Source organism: Populus nigra, chromosome 3 (genome assembly GCF_951802175.1).
Source record: "Populus nigra chromosome 3, ddPopNigr1.1, whole genome shotgun sequence".
In the NCBI taxonomy this organism is placed as follows: Eukaryota; Viridiplantae; Streptophyta; class Magnoliopsida; order Malpighiales; family Salicaceae; genus Populus; species Populus nigra.
This window is the reverse complement of record NC_084854.1, coordinates 18,023,723-18,041,534: the sequence shown is the minus strand read 5'-3', so window position 1 is coordinate 18,041,534 and position 17,812 is coordinate 18,023,723. Positions and strand designations below refer to the sequence as shown.

General features: G+C 35.1%; 1 protein-coding gene across 2 annotated transcripts; it reads left to right on the top strand.

The window, feature by feature from the left end:
- The first annotated feature begins 79 nt into the window (after positions 1 to 79).
- On the top strand, positions 80 to 17,540 carry LOC133687773 (1,4-alpha-glucan-branching enzyme 2-2, chloroplastic/amyloplastic-like). 2 transcript variants are annotated; one of them, XM_062107085.1, is made up of 22 exons: positions 80 to 368; positions 477 to 619; positions 1,962 to 2,170; positions 3,273 to 3,371; positions 4,192 to 4,234; positions 4,579 to 4,638; positions 5,323 to 5,403; positions 5,977 to 6,093; positions 10,344 to 10,427; positions 11,094 to 11,215; positions 11,365 to 11,484; positions 12,133 to 12,262; positions 12,371 to 12,481; positions 12,770 to 12,898; positions 12,997 to 13,100; positions 13,218 to 13,362; positions 14,837 to 14,984; positions 15,125 to 15,225; positions 15,452 to 15,529; positions 16,412 to 16,567; positions 16,852 to 16,926; positions 17,045 to 17,540. In XM_062107085.1, exons 1-22 carry the CDS (start codon positions 230 to 232, stop codon positions 17,171 to 17,173), a joined length of 2,523 nt encoding a protein of 840 aa, XP_061963069.1. In that variant the 5' UTR covers positions 80 to 229; the 3' UTR covers positions 17,174 to 17,540. The 2 variants fall into 2 exon arrangements, with proteins under 2 accessions (XP_061963069.1, XP_061963068.1); XM_062107084.1 differs by having other exon boundaries at positions 80 to 398.
- The last annotated feature ends 272 nt before the right edge of the window (positions 17,541 to 17,812 follow it).

Genomic DNA, 17,812 nt, shown 5'->3' with positions numbered 1-17,812 from the left:
ATTGCACACGTATTATGTACGACACTCTGCCACTGGATGGATTCCTATAACAATAATAATAATAACACTACAAATCTTTCTAATTTCGGATTTCACGCAACTCTCGCTTCCGCTTTCATCTTCTTCACCTTTTTTATTTTCTTTTAATTATTATTATCCGGTGCTCACGCTTTTAAGTTTAAGCTGTAGCTAGATCTCTAGTCGTAGAAAGAGAAGAGAGAAGAAAGAAATGGTGTACTGCGCTATATCAGGCGTACGTTTTCCTTGCCTTCCTTCAGTGTGCAACACCAAGTCTCAATCAAGTTTCAATGGCGATCCTTTGTGTCGAAAGGGCCTCTCCTTTTTCTCGAAGAAAGACCCATCCTCTTGTAACTCTCCCTTCTATTTTTCTGCCAAAGGTTTTGCCTTTTATTTTTCAATATATATATATATATATATTAATGGTTTTGATTCTTGATCAATGATTTTGTTTGCAGTGAAGATGCTTGCTGGAAAGTCTTCTTACGATTCCGATTCCCCAAATTTAGCTGTTACTACTTCTACTGCTACAACAACAACCACACCGACACCTGAGAAAGTCCTTGTCCCCCCCGATGGCAACGCTTCAGAAGATCCTCTGGTTTGTCTTCTCCTTGTCCACGTGCTGCATACTGCTTTCATGACGCATGCTGTTGATTCTCAGTTTAGAGTGTTTTGCATTTGAAAACAAATCATGTTCTAGCATTTGATTTTTAAAGAAAATGAGATCCTTACAGGGAAAAGCACAAAAAAAAAAAAGGAAGCAAAATGATGTGGAGCAAAACCCTTGTGTTCAAGACTCCTACAAATTGAGAACTGGAGTCGACTCCCACCTTTTATCTTCTAAAGTTTTATTTTTTATTTTTTATTACCACCACCTAAATTAGGAGCCAATACCATTCCTTTATGGTGGACCTTTGATCCCTTGCCTCATTTTGAACGAGTAATCTCTCCACGAGCCATTGAGCTGTACGAGCTATTATATATTCTAATCAAAATGAAGGGCACGGATGAATTTTCTATGGATATTTTCCACTTGTTTCTATGTACATATTCCCAAGTCTTTTTCTTTTTTTTTTGTTTTACCCTTTAGATTTTGATTACCTCATTCTTATTATATACTTCTGGGAAATTCTCATCCTCAGAAAGCGTAGGCTACATTAACATGAAAAGCTGTTCTTTGGTTCAACAATTTCTTTATCTGTATCCTTTTTTTTTTTTAATTTCTTGTCCCCTGCTAGATGCAAGAGGTGGCTTCTTGTATATGGACATGTAATGTTCAAAGTAACCAAACAATGCAATTCATTACTAACACGAGGATCTGTGAGGCACCAGTGGTGACTTGAGAATGAGAGAGGATAAAATTGCTATTTGAACATTTAAAAGGAAGTTACAGGATAAAAAAAAATTGAGAACTCTTGGATAGCCTAAACTTAGTCTCAACTTGAACCTGAAGCATGGTTATTTGCATGCCAGATGTTAAAAACTGTGACAATTTAAAGGTATTATATAGGCTCTTCTATTGTTCTTGCTTCATCAGGATCTTGTGATCTTTCCAGGCTTGGATGATCTTGGGAAAATATAAATATAAGAAAGGCCTGAGATTTTGGAAGGTTTAGGTAATAGATTCTCATTTTGAGAATTTGCATTTGCACGTTTTGAAACACATTACAGGATCAATCTAGATATCGTTGAAGTTATAGGCCTACTTGACTGTCATCCTCATGATGACATCTCCTTTGACAAAGATGCTTGGTGTAACTAAAGTCATGTGCTCTTACAGTGTGCGTGAGAAACTGTGGTTGGCTGATTGGTCTATCTTGCTTATTCTTTAGTTTCTTGATGCCTTTGCCAGAAAACGGTGTTGATGGATTTACTGTCTGTTGATATCCAATTCCCACTTCAATCAGCACCTCCTTTTACCAGTTTGATTCTCGTGTTAGGTACCTCATGATGTAGAGTGTCTAACAATGGAAGATAATCAGATTGTTGAAGACAAGGAAAAGCACGAGACAACTGCTCCTTTGAGCGAGTCAATAATCATTGGTAAAACTGAAGCCAAATCTAGGTCTATCCCCCCACCTGGCTCTGGGCAGAGAATATATGAAATAGATCCAAGTTTGACAGGTTTCCGTCAACATCTTGATTACCGGTGAGATACTCTATCTTTACTCGTGTAAGATATTAGAACTAAGTGTTGAGAACTTAAAGTAAAACTAATAAATGAGCAATTGCTTCATGTTATATACTAAAGTTTTGGTGATCATATGTGATAATTCTCAGCATCAACATTTATCATTAGCTTTCTTAATATTGTTTTTTTTCCTCTTAATATTGTTTTTTAGAAGTACTTTTTTGAAGGTGTCTGTTTTTGATGATATCCTCAGTCTGCATTCATGTTAAAGATCAAACTCCAGTAGATATTTCTTGCATTTTTTCAGACATATTTCTATTTCAACCTTTAGATAAAGTAGGACTATAGGAGTATCTATTTAAACAATAGCTTGAAATAGCTGACTAAGATTTCAAATGAATATCCTCTACTTCTTTTCCTCCCCAGTCCTCAGCATTTTTTGCCCTGATGATTCTTGTAAACAAAGAGTAATATCATATGAAGTTTCAACTAATTTGTTAAGTGTGTTAACTTAATTCTTTGAAGACTGTTTTGGATTTGTCTTTTCTCAATTTATATTAGATACTAATTCATTTTGTGCCATGGTATGCTAGCACTTGGATACCTCTGTATCACCTAGAAATTTTTACTGTATTTTCTTTCCATATCCATTTATTGTTTTCATTATTTTCTCTGTATATGGATAGTGTAATTAACTTACGCACTAGCCCACATCATATTTTTTTTCTTTACTAAAATCATGCAAGATATTGCATGAAAAAGTGTTTGTTGTTTTCAATGCTGTTAGAGTCATACCAATGAACCCAAGTGCTCTTTTTTCCTGAAAGGACCTAATATATGATATGATTGTTGAGTCTAGTTGTAAGGTTGAGGTGTGATTATTTCTTTGTTTAGAAACATGACAACTGCTGCCTGGAGAGAAGTGCTCCATGTATTCTCTCTTTTATAGTACAATACTTTGTTGTTTGCTATCTTTAGACTAGCTTGTTCGTATATGTGTAGAAATATATTGATAGGTGTCTATATATATATATATATATATTTTCAAGGTATGATTTTGAAGATGTTGATAAAGTTTTTGTAACATTCTATAGCTAATTTAATCTTTTCATGATCATAGATATTCACAGTACAAAAGAATTCGTGAAGAAATTGACAAGTATGAAGGTGGTTTGGAAGTGTTTTCTCGTGGCTATGAAAAGCTTGGTTTCATACGCAGGTATTCTACCTTTTTTATTTCTGCAGGTTGAAGTCCATTCATTTTCTAGTATTTTTGGCATCGCCAATTGCACCTTCCATTTTTGCTGTTACATAATGCAATGTGTTTTCACTTATATTTTCTTTTGCAAAGTAAATGAGCTGTATCAAAAAATGAAACTAGTGACGAGATGATCTCAAAAGTGGAAAACACAACAGAAATTCTTGTAATTTTGCTTTGCATTGCAAATGTACACTTTGGCCCTTGAGTTGATTGTTTTCAACATCAGAGGTTCTCACAAGAATTTTCAGTTGGTGTTGTGACACTTACATTTTTTTTTTCTTTTAGTTCAGTGACTCTTGTTCTGAGGATAAGCATAGCACCCAAACTGCAAAGATGAGAGATGGGTCATCAAATGAACTGGGAAAAAAACTGACTAAAATTTTGTACCAAGGGTTAAGGTTCACAAATGTAGAAATAGTGCATTTGGATAGATTTAGGCAGATCTGTATGCCTGTTGTGGTTCAAGAACAAATAAATGGGAAAAAAATTCCCATGTCCTAGCCAGGCCTCTTATAAAGATTGTAAGTACTGGTCCCATGAATTGAATGCATAAACTGAGTTCTCTCCCTTCATTGTGATGGCAATTGTTTAATTTACTTGCTCATCGCTTGTTTGTTTTCATATATGCTCTATTTGTTTCATTACCTATTATCATGCTTTATCTTCAAAAAACCATTAGTCTGCTATTCTAGTGTTTATTTTTTCTTTATAGCCAATCAATTTTAGTTTCCTCGGCACATCTCACTCTCACTGATTGTAATTTCTACTGGTTTCTCAGTGAAACAGGAATAACCTACAGGGAATGGGCACCAGGAGCTAAGGTCCGTGCTGTTTCGATTCTGTCATGTCGTCCTTAGTTTGTATAGTAAATCTCAGAGAAGGCAGTTATCTCAGGACTGCCTATTCTCAAATCTGATCTATTTAGTCATGGCACCTGTATTACTGAACAATTGGATGTATAATCAGGCACAAACAAAGGGCATATGCTGTTAATAGCATAAGCCTCTATAAATTTACAAGAGAGGCTGCTTTTTTGTTCAGCATTTTAGTCAGAGACAATGTCCCTCCGAACTGATTCAAGCTAACAAATTGACTGGCTATGAGATGATTGTTTTTCGTTCCTAACAAATATGTTCGTACATTGACTAGTTACTATTTATTTCAGTGGGCAGCATTGATTGGAGATTTTAACAATTGGAATCCCAATGCAGATGTCATGACCCAGGTATGTTATCTATGCTTTTGCTTTATGTAGCATTGGATCCAATGATGGATATTTTCTGCATAATTCCAATGGTATTATTCACACTTGCTGGAATTGTCTGTTATTTTTTCAAATGATTGGTAAAGTGCATTGAAGCTTTGTCTCCCTTTCTTCTCCTGTACACTTCACAGCAACAGTCTTCTACTATCTGCTCATTTTTTTCAGATTCTGTTTACATAAACACATACATTACTCAATTTATTGATGGAGAAAAAAGGAAATCTTTATATTGGATTGCTCTACTATGGATTCTTTCTGTCTATTCCAACTCCTGCCTTTCTCATTTTCCTTTTCTGATCATTCTTTCTTCTGCAATAGAAAAGAAAAGAAAAATGTAAATATTGCTTTGATATGTCTTTGTTTGGAAATGGAAACTGGGAAAACTATTCATTTTACAGTTGTTTGAATCTGTAGTAGAATCTGAAAGCTTCAAGGATATGTCCAAATAATACATACTAGTACTAGTATGTTTAATTAACTTATTATTGAGAGTCTGGGTCGAAAGAGAAGCCAGTAAGAATATGCCATAATGATGGGTGTTTGCAGGATGTAATATCTTCATAGTTGTGTTTAAACTCCTTTTTTTTTCCTTGTTAGATCTATTGTACTATTTAAATTCCAAGCAACTGATTTATTATTTTACAGAATGAATTTGGTGTCTGGGAAGTGTTCCTTCCAAACAATGCAGATGGTTCACCACCAATTCCCCATGGTTCTCGAGTAAAGGTAACACATCTCAAGATCGAATACTAAAATCTTACCGTGTAAATTAGAGTTTATGCATTAAACTTGATGCTCCTTGCTCATGAATTTTTTTCTGTGCTTGTCACTTTTGGCAAACAAGAGAAATAAGTTTGCGACTTTCATTTGAAGTCTAAAAATGTGCATTTCCATACAAAGTGAGAGCTTCTAGGATTTTTTTGTCTCTTCTGGTTGTTTTCTTGAACTTTAAAAGAATACCAGGAGCCTCTTGCTCAGCACCCGGTGAATATCATGTGAAACCAAGCCACTTTTACACAACAAGAAAAGGATCTTTTGGCTGTGTAATTTTGTCTTCTTAACTTTGCTATTCAGTATTCACAACACAAGAAAAACAAACTGAATGTATGATATCGGCTTCAGCTTCATATTAGTTTCTTGCATTTAATTTAAGCTAGATCTTTTCATTTCCAGTCAGCTGCAAAAGGAGATGATTATAAGTATTATTCAAGGCCCTGAGCTTGTTTAGTTTTAAAAACTTTGCTCCGCTATTTAAATACATCAAAGATGGTGAATCTGTTTTTGATTGCGTGTTTGTAGATACGCATGGATACTCCTTCTGGCATTAAAGATTCTATTCCTGCTTGGATTAAGTTCTCAGTACAGGCTCCAGGAGAAATCCCATACAATGGCATTTATTATGATCCACCGGAGGAGGTACACTTCTTGCTTGGGTTTCTCATGGTTGCTGAATATATTGTGATGATTTGGACCTATATTTTGCATACACTATCATGAACTTAGGTTAAGGCAACAGAAAATGTCAATCTAAAAATAATGTTAGCAATAATTTAAGCAAGCCTTTAGAGTTTAGGAAAAGGAATTGTCAGTTTTGATCCTAATCCTGAGCTATAGATTTTTAGGCAAGTGACCCCTCAAGCGACTAACTATGCACTTTGTTTGGGAGACTGAGAATTTGGAACATCAAGGAATAACTCCCTAAGTTTTCAAAATGTTGCACCAAATAATGTCCTCACTTTCTAATTTTACTGTATATTACTATTGAAAAACAAACAGGTTTCAAAGTTTAAAATTGTTAGTTAGAGCCATACAAGTCAAACATTATTAGTATTTTCAGACTGCCTCAAGGGTAAGAAAGCATTCCAAAGGTCTCGAGATTTAAGGGAGTTTTTCAGCATAAAGGATGAGGAGTGCAAGGAAGATTGGCTATGCTTGGATGGATAGTTTGAGGAGGGTACGAGGGGAGGAGGTTTTGTGGACGGCAGTATGGTTTTTTACATGGTTGTGAGGCGAAGATTGATAGAGAAAGGGAGGGACAGAAAATACTTGCTGAAATACAAGGCTGGACTGTGTCTTGGTCTAGTATTAGAATCATAATTACCATATAGTCAGGTGGTTGAATCCTGGGAAACTCAATTATTAAAATTAATAGTTCCATATACACATGATCCATCCACTTTCAAAGACCAGATGGGCTTTCCGCATCTGTTTGGGTGGCTGGGGAATCTCCTTTCTGAGATTAAAAAGGAATCAGTATGTGTGTATCATGCTAAGACTACAAGGGCTAGTGAGGTTGTTTCAAAACAACTTATTGATCAATGCCAATTTTTCAACGGTCAATTTAAATATCCAAATAACTCAGCAAAGAGTAGCCTTTTCCCGAAATTGTTAGGTGCTGTTGCTGTTGCATCTAGTAACACATACTCGGAGCCCTCAGACCCAGTTATTAATGGTCTAACAGGCTGGTGCACGCGCAGAAAGAAGTTTTGGAATGGCTCAAAAGAAGTGTTGTTATAGTACATACTCCTAAAGTGGCCCTGCCATGGTAAGTTCTGGTCCATTCCATTGCAGGATAAGACCTGTGGGAGGTATCCTTGCAGCTCACATTTGACTCCCCTGATGATACGGGTCAAATTCTCTAAACTGTTAGTGGTTGCTTAGGTTTTTATTTATGATTGGTTAGACCATGGATAGCAAAGACATTGGTTTAGATCGTTATATTTGGGGTGAATGAGCTCAAGAGTCTTATATTATCAATTTTGTTTTAATGACACTCATTTTTTTTAATTTCTTAATCCAATCACTGTACTACTGATTCGTCAATACCATTGGACCACCTGTCACTTATGGCGTTATTTGTCTGTTAATTTTGGAATAATTTTGGAATATGCTCTTTTATATTTGAAAAAGTCATAAAAAATAAGAAATAGATAATGAATTCTAAGAGCTTACAAACATTAAAATTATAAATATTAAAGTCCTAACAATGATTATTAGCCCTTGCATATAATTAATCATTTTAGAAATTAAAAAGAGAATTAAACTAATAAAAAATAAGATAATCAATTCACATTAAAAAAATAAATGAAAACAAAATCTAAACTAAATTGTTTTAAAAAAAAGGCATCTAGATTTTCTCTCGCATTTTTTTCATGAAAACCAAACTATTACAAACCACATGTCCAAATTCTTATGTATTTCATTAAAAAATCCAATTTTGTTACGTGGTTTCCAACTTTTTTACTATATGAACTTTTTTTAGAGATAGTTGTTTGATAATAGAAGGGTCGTGCTAGTGACTAAAAGTTTGTTTGGGATTTAGTTGAATTTCTTATAATTTTTTAAACTGGTGCGATAATGAAAGGTTGTAATGGAAATGATTTTTATTATTTAATTGAGCCTTTTGTTTCTTTTTTATTTTCACTCAATTTCATAATTTTTGTTGTTTTACAATTTTAATTAATAAAAATGTAATTATAAATCAAGGAATGATAAATTGGTTGGTTATAGTTTTGTCAATTTTATTTATTTGGTTCTCGTATTTTCATTTTATGCTGTTAACATTTTTTTAAAAAAGAATAATTTATTTCTTATTTTTATATGATATTTTTTTAATATAAATAAGTATATTCCAAAAACTATTTCAAAGTTATTGGTTAAACAATACCGTTAGTGATGGAAGGAATAACATTATGGACAAAACAATGGTACAAAGGTTGAATTAAGAAATCTCAAAGATGAGGGACCTCATCAAGATAAAATCGATAATATAGGGATAATATAGGGATGAGGATCCCTGCTTGTTAACCCATTATATTTTCTTAAGAATTCATGGTGCTCTGCTTTATGCTCACTGCCGAGATGTTTTCTAGTCTTTAGTCTCCTTTGTTTGCCTTGAGTTTTGATGATTGCCATGGATAGAAAAATCATCAATCAAACCATTTCTGTAATAAACAATGGTGGTAGTTTTGTTGTCCAAATATATGAAGATTAGCACATGTTTTTCACCTTTTCCAGAGGTGTTACACTCCCAATGAGATGTGCGAACCATTGATAAGCAACAATTCTTCCAATGCAAATGGTTCTCATATCATGTTGGAGAATCTATTGCAGATGGCAACACTTCGTTGCTCCAAACAACCTAGATAATCCATTAGAGGGGTACATTGATGCTGCAGATGGGCTTTCCATGGAAAAACAGGGGAAATTCAAATACATGGGAAATGCCACAGGCCCCTAGGCAGCATGCACAGTCAAGGTCTTTGTGTTTCTGAAGTTTGTCTTGGAGATGGCATAGAAGGCTTTTACCTTTCCTTTGGGATTGGTTTGGACCAACTCTTTATGCCTGCTTCTGAAGTCCCATCTCAAGCAGCTTTCCAGTCCTTCATTTGTTCAACCATGAGAATATAACAAGATTCACACTTCTCCCTTGCCAATTTCTTTGCCCCATGTCTTGTTTCCAGCACCATACAATAGTCAAAGTTCTTTGATTGATGATTTTCACATTCCCTTAATTGTGTTGAGAAAGGGAAGAAGAAATAAGGTTGAAGCCAGGAAAAAGAAAAGAAACATCTATATTTGTATCTCAAGGCTATTTTCTCAAAGATTAGCCATGTTGCTTATAAGGTTTAAAAAGTTAAAATCAATTGATGTTTAGTGCAGTAAGAATGTTTGCTGCTGATGAAAAGATGGTGGTGGATAATAGAATGTCGGAGCCCATCAATGAAGTCTTGGAGACTTTGAACTTAGATGAAACCGTGGTTATTATAGTTAAGAGAAGAGATTGGCTTTTTAAAGATTTCCAACTCACTCTTCATGATGATCAAGTGTGGCCTGCCATGAAGGGTATTGAAGGGTTCCTTGTTTTTGATTGCAGTCTTTCTTGGGTCTGTTGGTCCTTGTTTTGCCTGATCTGGGCACCATTATGTCGTATGAAAGCATGTTTCCAATTTCTTGTGTTGTAACTTTGGGCCCCCCAGCACTTTTGTTGTGTTGGTTGTTTAGTATCTTAGGCTCTTTACCCTGTGTGTTTGTCTTGGCTGGGCCTTGCTCTCTCTAGGTTGTAGCTTCTGTCATGTCTTACTTTCATCCATGTGAGTTATAATGGTGGTAGTGGTGCTCTTTAGTTTTGTCTGGCTTGGTGTTGCCTTATCACCCGTCTTTGTTTCCTTTTTTTCTTTCTTTCTAATAAAGAGTACTACTTGATTTATGAAAAAGAAGAAGAAGAAGCAAGTTGAAGATTCAGATGATTCTACAAAAGAATGATCCTTAGAAGAAGAAGCCATCCTGGATTACTTCTTTGTCCAGTAACTCACAATCATGAGCCTCTTGTCCTTCATGATCTTAGTGAAATCTATAAGCTACTCACTACAACACCAATGGTCAATAAAATCAATCATCATATTGAACAAGCATCAGATCTAAAAACTTAAGCTTTGAAGTAGAAGCCAAATGCATAAATATCATAAAAAATATGCTTGAATAATCCGTTATTAGTTGTGGCTTTAATTTGTGTTCATTTGAGAACCAACAAGCATTAGCTGCGGTTCATGATGTAAAACACTCAAGATTGTATTAAATGATTGAAAATCTATTCCATTTTCTTCATAATTTCTGTTTGAGGTCTGTGGCTTTGCACATTGATGCTATTGCTTAATTCTTTGCAGGAAAAGTATATATTCAAACATCCTCAACCAAAGAGACCAAAGTCACTTAGGATTTATGAAGCTCATGTCGGAATGAGTAGTACGGTGTGCATCTTCTCCCATTATGTCTCATGTTACAAGCTCTTATTCACTGCTTCCTTGTACTGGTGATTAAAATCATTCATGATTGGATGGTGTTCAAACATGTAGAGCTGTTTTATATCTTGGCAAATATTTATTAAAAAGAAATTGGGAGTTAATGCAGAATGCTTCTTTGAATTTTCATGGTAGAAGTATCTACAAATGCCTCTATAATGATGGAGCATGACCAGTCACTATACTCATGCTTCACTAATCCTGCCAAATAGTGCAAGATGACATTTTCTTAAAGAACAGTGGTCTGTACCAGCAACCTTGTTCAGGGTTCTGGTCCTCCTCAAAGCCTGGACAATGCGATATGCCCGAAAGCATATTGTCTTGCTCTTGCATGATTGAACAAACACCAATCAAAGGCAATGGTTCAGGGTACTGTCATAGTGATTATTTTTACTACATACTTCTGGTTTCCTTCTTTCAATTACCACGCCAAATTTTTACAATTTATGTATTTTGTTGAAATATCTCTGCATGATGAGAATGGTTAGGTTATAGAACTTAATACATTATGGCATGACCTTTATTTGGACTCTTTAATCTTTCTCTTTCTTATTCCTATTTAATTTGCAGCCTCTTCATTCTATCCCTCGTAATTTTGCCACTTCTTAAATGCAGGAGCCATTAATCAACACATATGCCAACTTTAGAGATGATGTGCTTCCTCGGATCAAAAAACTTGGTTATAATGCTGTTCAGATTATGGCTATTCAAGAGCATTCATATTATGCTAGTTTTGGGTATTTCCTTTATTTAGGATAAAGCTCCACTTTCTATTATTCCCCTTTTTTCTTTTAAATGTATATTTTCCCAAAGCTTGGTGTTCATTAGCATAGTGGGCAGTTTTTGCTTCCCTGTAAACTCATGAATTCCTTTTGATGATATGAAGGTACCATGTCACAAATTATTTTGCACCCTGTAGTCGATGTGGAACCCCTGATGATCTGAAGTCTCTGATAGATAGAGCTCACGAGTTAGGTCTGCTTGTTCTCATGGATATTGTTCACAGGTAACTTTCCACTAAGTACAATATGTAGAAATGACTGGTGTAGACTCTAAACTTTAAATTCTGATGATTTTGGCGAATTGACTTCTATAAGTTAAAGAGGAAGAAACAAACTTGAAAAATGCATGAATTATGGAAATTATTATTTGGGTGTAGTGGCTTTCAAATGTTCATTCTTGAATAACCACTATTTACATCTTTGTATTTTAGTATTTATTAGAAAAGTTTGAGCCATCTTAAAGTAAGAATATGTTCTGAAGATTAATTGGAATCTTGAGATGAAAAGTCATTCATCTAGGGTTATGTGCAGGAATACATGAATCACAACCTTCATTAATCCGTAGCTTTTATTTATTTTTCACTAAACCATGTCTTTGAGACAAGTCAACAATGGGCAAGGACAGAACCTATCATTTGTGAACTCATCATGCTATCATTCAGTAAGTTTGGTATGATAGCAGCTCTTTTCTTAAGTGTGCTTGCTAATATTTTGGGTGTCACTTATTCTGTTTGATTGGATAAATAACTTTTTTAATGCTTTTATTCAATCTTTCATTCCATAAATCATAGTGAACATTCATTACCGATTATTACTTGATCTCCTAGTAATAATCTTTCTTTTGGTTGACAACTAATATCAAATGAATCCAGCCATGCATCGAACAATACTTTGGATGGTTTGAATATGTTCGATGGAACTGATAATCACTACTTCCACTCTGGTTCACGGGGACATCATTGGATGTGGGACTCTCGCCTTTTCAACTATGGGAGCTGGGAAGTATGTGCTTTTTTGAATCTTCAGCAACAGTATTTGTCTGGAATTTTTATTTTTCATTTGTCTTTTTCTTATAGTTGGTGAGGACTAAATACTTGCTCATTGGTTTAGGTACTGAGGTTTCTTCTTTCAAATGCAAGATGGTGGCTGGATGAATATAAGTTTGATGGGTTCAGATTTGATGGTGTGACTTCGATGATGTACACCCACCATGGGTTGCAGGTATCATTTAGGTTCTTTAGGGTATATTATTTTTGTTTGCCTAATCAGGTAACAATCTCTCAAGTTCTATGAAGCCTTGGATGTGCTCAATTAGAGGGACAAAAGTTATAGATGCTTGATTCTTAAACCTTATTTGACTACTATGGCTAGGCTCATTATGCTTATTTTGATGTTTCCTTTTAGCTCTATTAGGGCTATGGGTGGTGGAACTTAATTGTTTGGTGTTCTATTTGACTTATGATTGAATGACAGATATTTTCTTTGGTTATTTTTTCCAACTTGATGCAGATGACTTTTACTGGAAACTACAATGAGTACTTTGGATATGCAACTGACATAGATGCTGTCGTATATCTGATGGTTGTTAATGATATGATTCATGGTCTCTTCCCTGAGGCTGTTAGCATTGGTGAAGATGTAAGTTTTTGCCCCCTAGAGGAATCAACAGCTACAGTTAATCCAATGCCAGACCTCTCTGCTTGCTCATGTTTATAATCTTCGTTTTTACTTTGCAGGTCAGTGGAATGCCAACATTCTGCATTCCTGTCCAAGATGGTGGCGTGGGATTTGATTATCGCCTCCACATGGCCATTGCTGATAAATGGATTGAGCTTCTCCAGTATGTTGCCACTGAAACTCTCCAACCTCTTTTTGACTGCCTTGAATCTGCATCTTCTTGTTTGATGCTATTTTAAGGTCTTTTCTGGTAGTCACTTTCTATTTGTACTGGGTGTAGGAAGAAGGATGAAGACTGGAGAATGGGTGACATTGTACACACTCTCACTAACAGAAGGTGGCTGGAAAAGTGCGTTTCATATGCTGAAAGTCATGACCAAGCTCTTGTTGGTGACAAGACCATTGCATTCTGGTTGATGGACAAGGTTATATGAGTTCTTTCCCATATCATTCCAAATCAAAATTTATGCACATGTTTATTAGAGAATATTGTTTTTCTCTTGACTGTTTACACCAGTGGGAGAAATGATGCAGTAGGTAGAACAGAAAAATAATGGTTAACATTTGAACAAGTTTGAAGTTTGAAGAAGAGAATGAGGTGCAGGGCTCGTAGAAATTCTAACTATTGTAAATATTAATTAAACTGATTTGTCTTCTACAATACCTCTGATAGCCTATTTATTGTAGTTATAACCATTGTAGGAATAGAAATTGCCACAAATCCTAGTTGACTACTATCATTAAATGTCAGATATACATAACTAGATCGAAATAGCATAAGGATTTGTGAAACTAAAAAAGAACACCAAAATCAGTAAGGAAAACAAACTTTTCTTTGCAATCCCCTTGGAGAACTTGACTCTAGCAAGAAGACTTTTTGCATCTGGTGCATATATCTAGGGATTAGCTTTCTTTATTCATCTTATTTTATCAGAGTACTTTCTTCAGAGTTGAAGTAGGGTGAGGAGGAAACCAGCAATTACTGCAGATATAATGGCTAAAACTATAAGAAAATTGAAGCTCAAACATATAAACATTGATTTGCCGGTTTGTAGAGAAACCTCTACAGTATATTTATAGGAAATAAAAGATGTCTGTAAATTAGCCAAAGCAACCTTATTTATATTAGTTCCAAGTCTAAATCCTGATCCTTATAGAGTGAATCACATTTCAAAGTTACATGAAAATTGAAAACCCAAATAACTAGAGGATTCCTAAACTAAACAACAACACTAAAATTACCAAGGAAAATATAAATTCTTCCAAAAGTTCATGTGCCAATCAATGGATGCAGGGTGGCAAGAGGAAAACAATAGAAACAGAAAATTCAGCACTGTTATGGCTAAAACTAGAAGGATATTGAAGCTGGAACAGGATAATAAGTTTAGGGCTCGCCATTAAACCTTTAAAATTTGAATAGATCTACATCTATCTTCTATATGACATTAAATTGATAAAGTTTTTGAAGTTGTTGAGTAATTGTAGGCATGATCCCTTTCATTATAGTGTCATGTCAGCAATACAATTTTTTTTTTATCTAGGCACACTGCTTGAACCATTAGGATGTTACTATTTAGGGACTCCAAAATGTGTCATTTTATTTGTATTTATCAAAGGAAAACATGTCATTCTATTTTTTTTTTGTGTTATTTCATCTTAAACATTTGGAATGAGGAAAAAAACACAATCTTAAATTCTTGGGATGAGACACCATGTCGTTTTGCTTTATATATAAATATTTTCCTATAGAGCAGTGATCCCAAAAGTTACAAACTCCCTAGTTATTAAAAAATTTACCATTTTCTACTATATTTTTCTGTTTTTCTTCCTACTCCACATCATAAAACCCTATGGTTTATCAAGCTGGGAATCAGTCTTCTAATTCTCCATTTGTCTCAGGATATGTACGACTTCATGGCTCTTGATAGACCATCAACTCCTCTTGTAGATCGTGGAATAGCATTGCACAAAATGATCCGGCTTATTACCATGGGTTTAGGAGGAGAAGGATATTTGAATTTTATGGGAAATGAGTTTGGACACCCTGGTAAGAATATTTATGAATTTTATTACCATGGTTATTACTATTCTTTAATGTCTTCTTATTGGTTCTATCATCATTTAATGAATTTTTATTAAATTGGTAGCTTTTATAATGTCGGTGTTCTTTTCTTTTATTCTTCTCAGAGTGGATTGATTTCCCAAGGGGCGATCAGCGCCTTCCTACTGGTAAAATTATTCCAGGCAATAATAACAGTTTTGATAAATGCCGGCGTAGATTCGATCTAGTAAGTTTGTGCCTGATTTTGAAACCTAATCTGACCATTGCAGTTTATTCTTGGCTCAATTGGAGCTTGAAAAAGTGTTGGTCTTAATAACCATTACTTGCACTGAAAAAACAAACTGATGAACCCACGAGGAATTTTAAGAATTGTTGAAACAAAGTAGCTCTTCCACCGTGGTTTCTGGAATTTACTCACACCTGACATGTGTTGATTTTTCATGCGTGCCCAGGGGGATGCAGAATATCTAAGATACCATGGAATGCAAGAATTTGATCGGGCAATGCAGCATCTTGAAGAAATCTATGGTGTAAGTTCCTATCATACTGTTATGTAGCATAGTTTTGGCTGCTGGTGAGCTGCATTTATGGATTATGAACTTATATTTATTTATTTGCTTGAATGCATCTTATATTAAGCAAGGTAAAGGAGCCGGTGTCTCCATATTCTAGCTTGATTCGTGTTTTCTATTTCATTTCTGTGGGCTGAGATGGTGGAAGCCTGCAATTATTTACTTGTATCACATGGTTTCAAATCTCTGCAAGATATTGCAAAGCAAAGCGTATCTCATTAACCTGTAAGAGAGTTGAAATCATTTCAAATCATGTCCCACCATACCACTTTCCAATAGCAACATATTTGCAAACATTGAGCTATATTTTTCTCTTTTCATAAGAAAATTGAACTTTTCTTTCTAGGTCTTCAAACACACTGGTACTGTTCTTTTTAACTGTTACACTTGACTATTTATTTTAAAAATATATTGACAAGCCATTTTAACTCTAATCGAGATTAGAAAAAATATTCTCCATCTTGCTTGTGAAACAGCTACGGTTTAAGCAGATTGCTCGCATTTAAAAGTCGTTCACATTTTAAAGTCTTTTTAAATGTACTTCATTTCCCAATTTTTTTTCTGTTCACTTCTCTTGGTTTGGAATTTTAGAGTTTTATACACTGAATATTAGCTGACTATATCTGTCCTTGAAATTGCTTAATCTTTGGTGCTTAATTTAGACTGTTGAACCCCATCCCCAACAAAGGATCATTCTCACCTTCATTTCTATTTCAATTATAGGCATGAAATACCGAACCAGCAAATCTATAAGTTTGCTACCCTGTGCTTGCAAAATTTAAGATAAATGTAAAAAATAAATTAAAAATGTTAAGGCTTAAATGGTAACTGTTTTTGCAGTTCATGACATCTGAGCACCAATATATATCACGGAAAAACGAAGGGGATCGAGTTATTGTCTTCGAAAGAGGGAACTTGGTTTTTGTCTTTAATTTTCATTGGACCAACAGTTATTCAGATTACCGAGTAGGCTGCTTAAAGCCAGGAAAGTACAAGGTATTCACTGTAACCTTTTCTATATGCTTGCACAAGTAATAAAGGTTATGAAAATTAAAAAAAAATCAACAGCGCTAATTGTGCCCTTCCTTTTGTATGCTCAGTATTGATTAATCTATGTTTAGGATTGTGTAGGCTTTCAATTCAGTTCAGTTCTGTTTATAGATTTCTTGTAAATCCCCAGCATTTTAAAACTTGTAATCTAGTTGATGCCTCGTGCTGTGCTAGTTTGCCTCAAATTTTCCACTTCTATTTATAAAACACATTTTGTTCTTTGCCTGCAGATTGTTTTAGATTCTGATGATCCATTGTTTGGAGGCTTCAAAAGGCTTGATAAGGATGCTGAGTACTTCAGCTCAGTAAGAAAATTCTCTCAAGTTTGTTACCTGAATTTAGTTTCATCCTCATCCGTCTTCCACTGGGCAATTCCTTGTAAATATTAGAATATTTGTCAACATTTATGTGGTGATTGTGCAGGAAGGGTGGTATGATGACCGGCCTCGTTCCTTCCTGGTGTATGCACCAAGTAGAACGGCTGTGGTCTATGCTCTGGTGGAGGATGAATTGGAAACTGCTGAGAGTGAAAATGAACCTGCTGAGGGCTGATATTGATCTCAACAAAGCCTTTCTCGATTTAGGAATGGCATCAGGCATCTTCAATCGACATAGTACATGGAGGACCATGATTTAAGTCAATCCTAGTGCCGTTGCCAGCATTTTGTCATCCAAGCACAACCAAGAAAAACGAGCAAAGGCAGAGATTATGCCAATTGTTAATCAGTGGATCAAAAGAAGACCAAACAATGTTGAACATGTAGAAAATTTTGTCTGACATCTGTGTAGTATTTGCTGGTCAAGTCATCGTGCCCCTCCAAGCTCAAACCAGGCCTCTTCTTGTATAGGCACATTGTGATGCTCCTGTAAATAATGGCGCATTTATAATAAAATGTGATTGTCTGATTAGTTTTTCTCATGCGAGTGTTGTGCCGATTAATGGCGCTCGTGAGGGTAGCAGTCACCGGGTGGCTATTCAATTTGGAGATTTGATTTTTATTATCATGCATGTTGCCTGACCTGTCTCTTTTTGTTTCCATGTATGCAGAAGCATGGCCTTTTTACTTTTTTTATGTGCCAGGGAAGTAGCATTTTTTTCTTTTATGGTGTTTTGAACTGCCATTGCTTCTGGTTACCATAGCCATGGCCAGAAAAGGTAATTGCTTGAAACAAGGCATGTGTTTCCAGGCC